The sequence below is a fragment of the Watersipora subatra genome, chromosome 6, assembly GCF_963576615.1.
Source record: "Watersipora subatra chromosome 6, tzWatSuba1.1, whole genome shotgun sequence".
Lineage (NCBI taxonomy): Eukaryota > Metazoa > Bryozoa > Gymnolaemata > Cheilostomatida > Watersiporidae > Watersipora > Watersipora subatra.
The window spans coordinates 2,199,065-2,212,636 of record NC_088713.1 but is presented as its reverse complement, the minus strand read 5'-3'; the positions used below and the strand labels follow the sequence as shown (position 1 = coordinate 2,212,636).

General features: G+C 34.5%; 1 protein-coding gene across 1 annotated transcript in view; it reads right to left on the bottom strand.

The window, feature by feature from the left end:
• Positions 1-177: 177 nt before the first annotated feature.
• Positions 178-13,572, bottom strand: part of LOC137398507 (uncharacterized) — a 40,698-nt gene continuing 27,303 nt past the window's right edge. Inside the window, exons 6-12 of the mRNA XM_068084623.1 lie at positions 10,129-10,252; positions 7,870-7,969; positions 6,857-6,951; positions 4,158-4,255; positions 2,662-2,773; positions 1,199-1,318; positions 178-318 (exon numbers count right to left, since the gene is read on the bottom strand). Of these exons, the coding sequence (XP_067940724.1) occupies positions 183-318; positions 1,199-1,318; positions 2,662-2,773; positions 4,158-4,255; positions 6,857-6,951; positions 7,870-7,969; positions 10,129-10,252 (785 nt within the window). The 3' untranslated portion in view covers positions 178-182. The remainder of the gene's footprint in view (positions 319-1,198; positions 1,319-2,661; positions 2,774-4,157; positions 4,256-6,856; positions 6,952-7,869; positions 7,970-10,128; positions 10,253-13,572) is intronic.

Sequence of the window (13,572 nt, the reverse complement as noted above, 5' to 3'; positions counted from 1 at the left end):
CTCAAGTGCAGATGGTAGCTTTTAAGTCTGTGTCATGTTCCTTCTTCATTATGCCACCACAACACTCGAGATAAGGAAAAAATGCAAAATTTCTTTGGAAAGAGAATAATTTCATTACGCTTTTGCAAAGACATTAAACATGGAGCAGTATGAAGCTTTTGTTTGTAATTTTGATCAGTTACTTAGGGTCCCCAATCTGGGTGGATAGAGAAGTGCAACGGCTGAACCTTCTGAGGTTGAGTGTAGTGGCTTCTGACATTATCCGTTCTATTACGTGGTCTGTAGAGAGGAAGATGATGCCAGCTTTGCTGCTCTAGTCTGTCAAAGATGGAGACATAGCAGGTTATATGTGTATGTAGTAAATTGCAAAAATGTCTGCTGATTCTATTGGACCTCAATTTATGATTAACAGAAAGTTACAAAACTTGTTTGCTACTGTGACAATTATAGTTACGGTATATAATGAATTCAATTAACGCAATGCTCTGATAAAATCAATAATGCTACATTTGTTTATTTCTAAAAGGTCATGTATATGTATGTATAACGTTGTGTATATGTATATAATCTATGCTATAACATGATACTCTACATTTGATTACTAGTATGCATATCATCTGAGCTATAAAATGATACTCTACCTGTGATTACTAGTATGTATATCATATAAGTTATAACATGACACTCTACCTACGATTACTAGTATGTATATCATATAAGTTATAACATGACACTCTACCTATGATTACTGGTATGTATATAAAATGATACTCTATTTGTGATTACTAGTATGTATATCATATAAGTTATAACATGACACCCTACCTACGACTACTAGTATGTATATCATATAAGTTATAACATGACACTCTACCTATAATTACTAGTATGTATATCATATAAGCTATAGCATGATACTATACCTGTGATTACTAGTATGTATATCATATAAGCTATAGCATGATACTATACCTGTGATTACTAGTATGGATATCATATAAGCTATAGCATGATACTATACCTGTGATTACTAGTATGGATATCATATAAACGGTAACACGATGTTCTACCTATAATTACTGGTATACAGAAGTCGTAACATAAACAGCTTTGATAACATGAAACACCTAAAACACTCACATCTGATTGACGATTATGCAGAATACAATAGAAACTACGAGTCAAATATATTACTAACCTTTTACTCCTGGTTGTGGGAGAAAGAAGACGCACAAACTGAAGATTCCGCTGCCTTCTCTCTCTTTTCATCTGCTCATCGGAGTAACTTCTTCTTGGAGTGGGTTGCTTGGCTTCTCCGCTGTTGGTGGATCAAAAGAACATCCTGAATCTTAGACTAAACTAGCTGATATAACAGCACACTTGAAAGCTTGGCTTGAATGAATTAAGTATTTTTGATATGCTTATTACTAACCAAATAATTATTAATTATCATCTATTAGTTATTAACCAATTCATTTTCTACCAATTATTAACCATTATTTTCTTTAATGCTGCTTTTTGCTGTAAAACCTGTGTTTTCAAGGTAACATAGTAACTCAAAAAGTACAAAAGCTGCTAAGTCTACGAACTTGCAACAAATGGTTCCACTACACATGAGCATTAGCAACCTTTACTGTAATAAGATCTGTTTATGTCTGTCTGAGGCCACACAAAAAGCATTAATACAACATCATTGTGCAGAATTTGAACTCCAATATCTAGCTTTTTTAGCCAAGTGCACTACCAACTGCACCACTGGGCCACCTTGCAGTATCATAGATAAGTTGTGCACATAGGTATTACACACGATGATCTTTTACTGCGCACTGGCTGCCAATGTACGAGAACGTATAAAATTTGAAGAAGGAATTCTGAGCTACCTGACTTAGTGATGACCAAATTTATAGCAACTTCTATGACAGCACATTCTTTCTTTTGCACTTTTATCAATTTTCTTTTCTACAGACCTTTTAACTTCGCATGAAATCTGCTAACACATATTTTTTATCACAAAAAGTTGGCTTACCTGCTCGCCAAAGCATTAAAAACAGAATTTTTAAAAATAAAGGTTTGTGAAAGCGTTGGAACAAAGTGAAACTTGCATATGACCTTCATATGTATTTCATGCACCTATTTAAATTCATAACCTTTTTTCTTGTCTATCAGAAGGGAAAGAGATCTTAATTCAGCTAACCTTTGTTAACTTTTTGAAAATACAAATAGCTAAAAATAAAACTTTTAAATCCAAAGGACGACTATGTCTGCTTTTGTTTTATAGCATCATGCATCACTTTTTAGTAGTTACACGTGTCAGCAATTACTTTGAGGTGGTTTGTACGGAATGTTCATCTTCAACTTAAATATAAGTTCACTGAGTCTGTTTTCAATAAGATTGTTATTTTGAGTTGCAAGAGTTTAGAGTTGCTAAAATAAAATATCCAAAGCATGTGGTTATCTTTTAAGGTACCTTTAAGAAGGGAAAAAGTTCTGCTGGCTGATAACAAGATTATCCAATGAGATGAAAATGATGCAAAAGTGCTCCAAACAAATAACTGCAATAGAGACCTATCACTGCTATCGGTGTAAAATTTAGTTTGAATATCGAGTTCTTTAGAAAGGGCACAAACCTGTTAACCTTACTTAAAATAATCTTAAACTTACTTCTCTAAGGCGGTCAGCAGCTGGTTCAGCCTCTGCTGCTTCTCTCTCCCATCCACTCCCATCAACTTCATCCCTCCGACTGATTTGAAAAACTGTAGGGCTATTCTCTGCTCTGTAAAAACATCTGTAACTAGCATATGCAAACGACATTGGTAATCTTTGATTTTTTAAAAACAAACTCACTTTTTAATAAAATAGACAAGTTTCATGGAGTGACTAAAAATCATGCAGAAAACCAAACTTTCTCATCAGCTATAAAAGCTTTTATAAGCTATAAAAATTCCAACAAAAGCATAAAATGAAATAAAAATTTGTTTTCTCACAACAAATATGTTTCAAGCAGCCAATATTTCAAGTTGAAAATAAAATTTCTCAAATGAGTAACATTTTTGGCAAAAAAATAGAGCAATTTTAAAAAGCAAAAATCTAACCAAGCCCACAACTATGGTCATAAAAATTTTGAGAGCTTAAATATTTGTGTTCACTGAACATTGCAAATTACTGAACATTGCAGAACAAGATACAATTAGCTTTTTTTTTCGAAAAAGAGCCTAAGCTGTTAGCATGATAAGTAAAGAATAGAAGTTCTCAAACTAATAATAATAGTTTGCCTTTAATTATAAATTCAGTTGTTTTGGACTTGATGATCAGAAAATTCTAAGTTTGAGATTTTGCATCAAAATCAAAAAATGAAAACCTCTCATTAAGAGTTAATGAAAAAACTATAAAAGTAGTTTACAATATCATATAAATAGATTTATCTATATATATATATATATATGTCAAAGTCCGTCTGTTGGAAATCCGTCTGTTGGAAATCCGGCTATAGCTATTATTAGAACAGCTGAGCTGGACAACAATACAGACTCAAAATCATGGCTTACCGTCATTGGAAGCCTAACCTTAATAACTATCTTAGTGGAGTTCTCCATTGGCAATCTGCCAGGCTACTAGCTTGAAAGGTACAGTTGTTTGACAAAGTTTTAAAACCTTTATAGTCGTTTTCATTTTTCAACTAGTTTTCAATTTATTTCAACTAGACGACACACTTCTCTCATGATATGTACTTTGAAAGTTATAATGGCAAATGATGTTATACATTAAATACAAATCAATTTTCTGTCCAAAGACTCTTCTATTACACGGGCAACGCCGGGTGGCAGTGCTAGTCAATGCATATAAATGCTCACAATCACACGTTTTTATAGTGGAGTAGTGATTTCAATTTATAAATAATCAATTATTGATGAATTTATTTTCAATTTTTTTGAGATGTATAATCAGCAAGTTTTGATGCTTTAAATGTTGCATAATAATATGGCATAAATAAATAAGAAATAAAACAGCTTCTTATTAAAAAAAACATAAAAATATTTTGTGAAACCACGTAATTAGTTTTTTAACATTAGATTGCTCACAGATACAGCCTCAGTATAAATGACCTTTTAAAATTGATGAAAACTTTGCTGACAAATCGACAGATGGCAGTAACTCACCATCGTCTGTTGCCTTCTCCAGCCACTTCTCCGCCTCAACCTTTGGATCTGGAAGCTCTACCTGCAGAGTTCTAGGATCCTCCTTGTAATGCTTGTTGCTGGTAAATAATAACAATAATGTTAATAGGTTAGACCGTGTTAAAGATGTGGTTGCGTCAAAAAATTCAATTTAATGAAATTAGGACCCATAAAGGGCTAAAACATCAGCTACAATTTGATGCCATTTTTGTCTTTGTAGACCAACCCTGTCCAGAGATATATGCGTTTAAATGAGGCCCTCTTTTAAAAAGCTCACGTTCCAGCGGGTGCTTCTTTCGTGACGTCACAAGCAAGATATCTGAAACGAAACCACGAGCGATAAATATGAGGTCGCTTCGTTAGCCAATCATAAGCGCGAAATTTTTATATAGGCCGTAATAAATGTTATCACTCGTAAAACGCGTTGTCTGTGATCTCGAAGATTATCATCGTTAGAGAATTCTCATCGTTACTGATTCAACGCGTTTCAACAATTACTGAGTTATACATAGTTTTAAAATGGCTTCAAGTTCAAGCGACTGCGACTCAGAGTTATCTGAGCAACTTTTAGTAAAAGATTGGAGTAGACAGCCTATGGTCAAAGCTGACAGGCGTCAGCAGCGTTTTGCTGCAGAGGAAGACAGAATGGAGGTAAATTAACTGTACTAATACTAATTCCATGTACTAATTAATAAAATTATAACGTTTTGCTATCACTAATCGTTTTATATTTTTTTATTGGTTCACCTAGCTACATTCGCTTCAAATTTTCTGTAGCATCTTTATCTAGTAAATCTATATTTATGATTTGACATTAGATGTTCACTTTTCACTTGTAGAAAGTGAAGAAAATCGATTGATCAATGCAAATCTTTAATTTCTAGAACCAAAGCTTCGAATCATTGGCTTGGCGTACTTGTGCTTTTGTTAAACGTTTATTCGTTTTTAAAATTACACTCGCAATCTATTTAACTCCCAATTTGGAAGCTGTCAATAGATACGCTTTAGAATGACATATCTATGTATGACATATATTTATTGCATTTGTTTTACTGATTACAGAATGTTTATGTCGTCCCACCAGCCGAAGAAGCTTTGTCAGTGTGGAAACTGCCATAAAGGGAAAAGAGAGACTTGAATGTGTGCTGCATAAGCCATGATGTTTTGTTTGAGTTTGTTGCAGTAGATGAATTTGTCGTATTGTATCAGCTAATACTATGTGAGTGGCCACGACTTGATGAATATTTTTAATAAAAGCTTTACGTGGAGATGAAAATATTTTTGCTTGTAAAAATTATATAATAAAATAATATTGTTGAAGATAATGCAAAACATGATTTGCAGAATATTGTAGTGAATTGGATATGGTATATGGATGTCCGCAGAACTGGAGAATGTGAGTTCAAATCCAGTTTGCAGCAGACTTCTCATCCTTAAAACTCTATCCCTATCTATATTCTTTTCAAAGACGTGGCTTGCTTATTTCACTTCGGTAGTATTCGGTAAGGATACTACTAGTAAGAAACTAGTACGTAGACGGTGTAGGCAATGATATACAGCCCCGCCCCAAGGATAGGCGACAGACATAATGTGGGCGGGACTTATGGGAGGCTGTATATCGTTGTATGGGTAGCTGCAGAACTGTGCTGATACAAAGACCTCGTTCAACATCGTTGGCTTGACAGAATTGCCGTAGACCGGTAGAATTGGTAGTCGGTACCCAAATGTTTACACAACATTTGGAGAAAGTGAGTAGAACAAATTTTAAATTTTCATTTTTTGAGGCCTTTTAAACATTAATAATAATGCATCTGTAGCTGGACTTAAAATTTTATTCTAGCCAACATGAGCAAATACAAAATAAGATATATGCCAATAGAGCCGCGTAGGACTAGACTTTTATCGCAAATAGCTGATGTGAATACGAGAGATAGAGACAGGTTGTCTAACGCGTGACATCATTTTGGGCAAGTCTGGGCACATTTTTGTGGCCTGAGCGTTTTTACGGCGATCAGATTTTATCGGTTTTAATCTTCAAATATCTTGGCAATGCGATCGCGTAACACAACAAACAACATATCAACTGATAGAGAAAAAAAAATGCTTTCTTTTAAAATCAACTTAAATTTGGCGCAACCACATCTTTAATAGGTATAATAGACTACTAGAGTAGTCTACTGTAGCTGCCCTTAACTGACGACATGTAGGACTAAGAAAAAACTAAGAAAAAAGGAAATTTGCAAAAACTTACCGTAATCTTTTGATATTTTGTGGTTCAGCAAAAAAATAGGCTTTAAAAACTAAGCTTAAGAAAATCAACAAAAAGAAAAAAAAGGAGCTAAAATACATAAATCACATATCTCTCTCATATTTGTAAACTTGCTACCGCTTTTCTCGCAACAAATAATCACAAGCACAAATATTGCAACCAGATTAATTATTCTTGGCAATGAATTGGAGCCTGATACTTTGTACAGTACTGTTACTCTCTGTTGTTAAGCAGTCGGAGACTAAAGTCCTATTTATACATTGGATATAAGATAGCTAATTCTCAGTCTATTAAATCTATGAAATACTCCAAAGTATTGCCGAGTTGTGCCTTCTACAATCATATTTGTAAAATGTTCTGACTTGGCCGCTGTCATACTTTTGAAAGAAGGGAAGGGAAAACTTCAGACTACCTGGTACGTAGAGCCTTGTCTATAACCCGTCGATCACTTTGAGGAGTTGCTGATTTCACATAATCCTCGGCAGCTTGCAGAAGTCCCTCTTTTATCTGAAACACATTTTGGATGCAGTTTGTTTCATATCTGTAGAATCTTTTGATACTTTTAATGTACTACGACATTCAAAAGAATTTCAACACCGCTATCTCATAGTATCAAATACTTTGTTAGTGGTATTAAAATCCGATCAGAGACAGTGTTAGGTAATGATAAAACCTTGATTGTACATTTATATGCTGGTAGACAATAGTCAATACTAACATCCATTCAGCAAGACTGCTAGGTAATACTAACACAGGGTTGAATATGCTGCTAGGTATCTGATAACACTATCATCCAATCAGATATGCTGTTAGGTAATACCAACATTACATTCAGTCAAATGTAACTTTTAGGTAATAGATAGCACTAACTTATACGATGTACACAAGGAAAAAATGATTGAACACACAACTTTCTTATAATAAAAATTGTTTTATAAAAACCCGTGAATTTCGTTATGAACTACAAATACTATTTTAAAAGTGCAGCGTTTCCGTACTCTATGTAACAATGGAATCACATGTATATGTCTTTAAGCTGTTGTTGTCCCCCTTTAAGCAGATACATTGTCTCAACCAGACAGTGATGCAATAACTGGTTTATGACTGGGTTTTTTACATTATATTGTCATGTGTATTAGCCGATTGCCTTACAATAACAGATGTCTACTAAAAACATGCTAACTTATTAAAAACTGCACCATAATTCAAGGCCTAACTTGTTTCACGAAACAATGCATAACAAATAATCTGCTGCAGAATTTAGCTACAATCTGCAGACCTTTCTGTCTGATACCAATAGAGCTCTTCAAGTTTGTAGAACAATAAACATACTATTGGTCGTAAGGAGGGTACTTGTGTAAATGGTAGCAGAGAGCTATAAAAAACATATATTCTATTCTTTGTAAATATGACAGTTATACTCACTCTGTACTTGTTGGCAGCGTGTCCAGACACGTCAGCTGGTAGAGAATATTGAGACTCATGTAAACGCTGATTATGGGCCCCTGAGCGACTCGGCATGTTACTGTGTAAGAAAGATGATACACTCTAAAATCCTATTTCGGAAAAAACTTTTTATCTGTCTAACTGTTCAAGTCAAATATTATGACATTTTAGTTATACTAATTTTTAGACACGGTCTCTGTTAGGTTTCAGACTTTCTGTTGAACAAGACAACTGAGGCTAAAGATTAGGATGAGGACTTACAAGTAAGTACATATAAAAACACAAGTTGCTAGTACGCAAATTAATTTCCCTCAAATACTAAAAACATCATCAAGATAAGTTTGATGAAAGAAAGTGACAGACTAGGTGAAGCAGGGAACCTTTACAGAAAGAACAGCCAATTTCTTATGAACCTTTTTGAACTAACTTTGAAGGTCGTGTGAAACCAAAAAAGTTTTTACGTTAGGCCATTATGAGCTTGATAGCTTCATTAAAATTTGAATTAACTGTTTAGTGAAATGGCACTGTATAGTTCAGCGTGCACATGCATGATTATTAGGCCAGGTCAAGGACAAATGGGAGTTCTCTTCATCATCGCTCATAGCTAACTGTTAACTCATCTAGTTAGAGCCAAATACTTTTGCTCTTTGCGTGGATGGAGACGTACTAGTATATTAACGAAATCAGAGAAATTTTAGGACTCCGTCTACATTTGTCCAGGACTGTCAAAGTAGAGCTCTAGCACCTGATAAAGTCATAAACGCTTCACTACTAAGCTATAAAAAATTTAACAGTAACAATGTTTTTGTTAAAGTTATTAAACCCTAAAACAGCGGATACAAAATCACTAATTTGAAGCTGTATGCGTGATCTAAATACAGTCAAACATGGATAACTCGAACTTCACGGGACCGAGTGGAAGTGTTCGAATTATCAGAGCGTTCAAGTTATCAGAGCACTGTCACAAGTCCATGTATTTACTTATTTATTAGTAGATACATGTACATATACAAACTATAATATAAATCAAAAGTACAAATAGCTTGTTTCAAATTAAATGCTTCTAATGTAAAGTTTAAAACGGTTTTATCAAAAAGTAATAGAGATTTTTCTATCACTTAAGACTGGTTTGTTGTTTGAAGTGATGTTATTGCCAGGACGTTTTTTAGATTAACATTGGCAAAACGTGATCGTTGTTGAAATGCTCAAAAGAAAAGACATATTTTTCTTTTGAGCGTTTTACCCACGATCAATTTTGCCGATTTTTCTTGAAGTTCATGCAAATATTACCTTACTTTACCTGGGATTCGTTAAGAGCAACACTCTGAGGCAGTTCAATTAGAAGTTTTACGAGGTTAGCCGAGTCACGCACTCAAGGATTTTCGCCACGCACATACAAAATAAAAACACATGCTGTTTTTGTTTTGTATGTGCGTGGCAAAAATCCTTGCGCGTGTGACCCGGCTAGCCCGTGCTATTCATCGTATAGCAGTATAAATCAAATTTCACTAAACCTTTAGAAAAGTCGTTGACAAAAATATTTTGCCGATTGTGGTAATAGCGACGCTTATGAATTACGAAAAGATGAGGTTTACCTTTATGGCTTTGAATAAAGTGATTTTCTAAAGCGATAACAACCGTTTCGGTAGCTGTTGGGCAAAAAAACAGTTCGAGTTAACAGTGTTGAGTTCGAGTTATCTATAGCAATTTATGATTACGTGGGAACGGACCAAATAAACCATTCGAATTAACCATGCGTTCGAGCTATCCGTGGGCGAGTTATCCATGTTTGACTGTACATACAGAATCGTCTACATTGAATGACTAAATCAGAAATTTTTTAGGTAACAAAACAGCAGTGTATATAAATAAATGTAAAAAATTAGTTTTGTTATTCAAGTTTTTTAAAAGGAATCAGACAAAATAAAATATTTCACAATAATTTGATTTAAACAATCAATTTTAACCCTGTGTACACCTGGATTAGTGCAAAGATAATCCACAAACCAATTTTGTGACAAGATTGACTGGAAAAGATATCAGATAATATTTGGAGTTGCGACACCATAAAAATTTTCAGTGATGTAATTCGACTGAAACCGAGTTAGTTCTTGCAGTCGTACAGAAGAATTTTTATGTCTAATTTCACCTTGACCAATAGCTGAAAGTCTTTGATTTAGAGAAAAAAACTTCAGTTTCTATGATTAAGCATAAAAATAGAAGTTATCTAGTAGACACCTTGAAGCCTGAGGACCAGGAGGAAGAACTGGTGTTCTTATATCAAACTTCCTAAAGCTATCGGCCCCTTTCCTGTCTACCAAAGGAGTTGGTAGACCTGTCTGACTTCTGTGAATTGTGGGAACTAAAAATAAAACGAAAACCTTTGTGAGATTGCCTGGTTAGTCTAGAAAACAGACGAGTGAGATTAGATAACCATAAGTTAAGGTGAATAGAGAGCTCTTAAAGAATTTTGGCAGTTTTAACTATTTTTAAAGCCTGATTTGATAAAACATGATTGCGCATAAAAACGATCAGCTCAAGCAAAAATGTGATGATGACATCTGTAGCTGGAAAGATACTCACAGAATAGAGACATGTAATGCTGTGACTTGGCCATAATAGCCAATAGCAACTACAGCAACGATGTATAGCAACAATAGCAACTATAGTTGCTATTGTTGCTATTGTGACGCTAATTTGCACATATTTTTTCTGAGCATTTTAACGGCAATCCTTTTTTGTCGATTTAATCTTAAAATATCCTAACAGTCATTTCACCTAAAAAAACAGAAACAATTGCAAATGATAGAAAAATACCGATACTTTCTGATAAAATTTACTAAAATTTTGTGCGAGTTCATTTTAAACACCTTTAGCCATGTTAATTGATTGTGAAATAGACCAGCCAGTAACTCTTTTGAATACCATAAAACCAGAGTGTTTGGAAAGAGAAATCTGAAAACAAGCAGTAAGCTTGTATAGGTATAGGTCTACAGAGCTGCTGTTCGAACAGCCTTCATCTGTTTCAGAAACTCGGGTAACATGCACATGAAAATCATGGCTATACATTTGTTGGAATGCTGCACAAAGTAGAGAATCGCCATGTCGCTATGCTATCGCTATATGGAAACTTAGTAAAAGTGTGGAAAGATTTGAGGATAGAAATATGCAGCATTTTTAAAAGCTGAGAATGTTCTAGAATGGCAGCAAACTGCTAGCACAAATGGCAGTGATGACTTTAAATAACCTGTTGTCATAAAAGATGCAAGCAAAAATTGGATTACAACGTTACTCAACAACTCGTAAGAATGATATGATAGCTTTTTGCATCTTGTGGTGTACTGTACTATCATTGAATGCTATGAAAGAGTAGCCAATAGCCTGTTTTGAAAAACTGTTGTTTTTGCGGAGTTGTCCCCCGTCGAGCGGGTGAGCAACACAACAGTTTGTCACAAGACGTACTGCACCTGATGCATCAGCTGCACTGAAAGGGAGTTGTTTTCTTCCGTCTATGCGGCTTGACTGCGATGCTATGTCAGTCGCTCCATTGGTAATCATAACGAATTTCGTGCAAAAGTTATGTAGAAAAAATAAGATTACAGCTTTTAACCAGCGACCAGTCTCTGCGGTAAACTTTAGTAGAACTTGAAAACTTAGGCAACAATAGTGACTAAACATGTCGTTATTTGTGCGCTCAGTCAGTTTTGTTTCTATTTTTGTATCAGTCAGTTTTATTTGTTCTTATGGATTTTATTTTCAATTTATTTTGTTCTTAAATTCTACTAACGTTTACAACAGAGACTGATCTTTGGTTAAACGCTGTAATCTTAGTTTTTCTACATAACCTTTTGCACGAAATCCGTTATGATTACCAATGGAGCGACCGCCATAACATCGCAGCCAAACCGCATAGATGGAAAAGAACAACTCCCTTTAAGTGCAGCAGGTGCAACTCCCTGATGCATCAGGTGCAGTACGTCTTGTGACAAGCTGTTGTGTTGCTCGCCCGCTCGACGGGGGAACAACTCCGCAAAAACAACAGTTTGTCAAGACAGGCTAGGTAGCCAATCATATACAAGTGCTTTAGCTATTACCTTGCGTCATGACGTCATGATATAAGAGATTTATAGCTTGAGTATCAAAGCTATCAGTTATGCATAACTAAATAAATGCGGTTTACATCGCATGAATGAAAATTTCCACAAATTATATACCCTTACCGGAGTTGTCTAACCTTCATGGCTATTTTTTAAAAATTTCCCAGCTAAGAGATTTTGAGGAATTATGTATTATAACTGTAATGCTAGAGCATTATGTTCACATGGCAAGTGACACGCCAAAGCACATTCACTATGTTGATACTAGAAAGTGGTAACATGGAATTGAGCATGCGTAAACACGAAATGGCGTCACTACGATACAACGATTAAAGAGTCACTCGCTTAAACTTTACAACGTTTTATAAAAAAGTATAGATACTTTTCGATAATTTGTGATTTTGCTTATTGATTTAGGTGATCTGAATACCAAGATGTTTCAAGATTAAAATCAACAAAACTTGATCATGCTTGAAAGCTCAAAAGATAAAGACATGCCTAGACTTGCCCAACAATGACATCAGTAGTTGCGCATATTGTTTTTAAGTGATAAATAAACGGTCTCATTGGCATCAGGTACTTACGCATGGTCTCATTAACATCATATACTTACGAATGGTCTCATCAGCATCATATACTTACGCATGGTCTCATCGGCATCATGTACTTACGCATGGTCTCATTGGCATCAAGTACTTACGCATGGTCTCATTGGCATCAGGTACTTACACATGGTCTCATTGGCATCAGGTACTTACCATGGTCTCATTGGCATTGGATACTTACGCATGGTCTCGTTGGAATCGGGTACTTATGCATGGTTTCATTGGCATCATTATACTTACGCATGGTCTCATTGGCATCAGGTACTTACTTATACTGAGGTATATGTTTACACAGTGTTTAAATTAAAAAAATTAACCAATTTCAAACCAACTTATTTTTAAATTACCAATACTTGAAAATTAAAAAAAATGTATCTTAAGCTATATTTGAAGTTTTCTGCTAACAATCATGAGCAAAAAATGTAAAACAAAGTATATGTCAATAGAAACGGATAACACTCAGGAGTACTACAAGCGACTAAACCAGAAGAAGCCACAAAATTGCATCCTACATCACTACAAAAATAAGTGGACTAGTCTCTTCATAAGAATTTAAAAAAAGTTATAATGAAATGTACAGATGTAGAGATGAGGCAGCTATACAAGAATGCTAGTAACTGAAATATATATTATCTCGGTTATGTTATCTAATATAACCTATATTGTTAATATATTATATTAAAAATCTATTTATTTATATTTGCAATATAACTAGCTTTGGCTCGTCTAGTACTGCTTCAAATTATACCATTAGAGACTAATACCCTGATGGCAGCCATTTTTTTCTCGGTCGATTAGAAGTACCTTTGGTGTTTTAGCAATATCTTAAAAGATAATAGTTCAATCAACTCTAAACTTTGGAATTATACTGAAAACATAAACTCAATATAGAGACCAAAATTTCGTAATTCTAAGGAAACCAAAAGTATAGAAAAATAAAGCGAAGCTATGAAATCGAGTATACAATTAAGTAGAACATA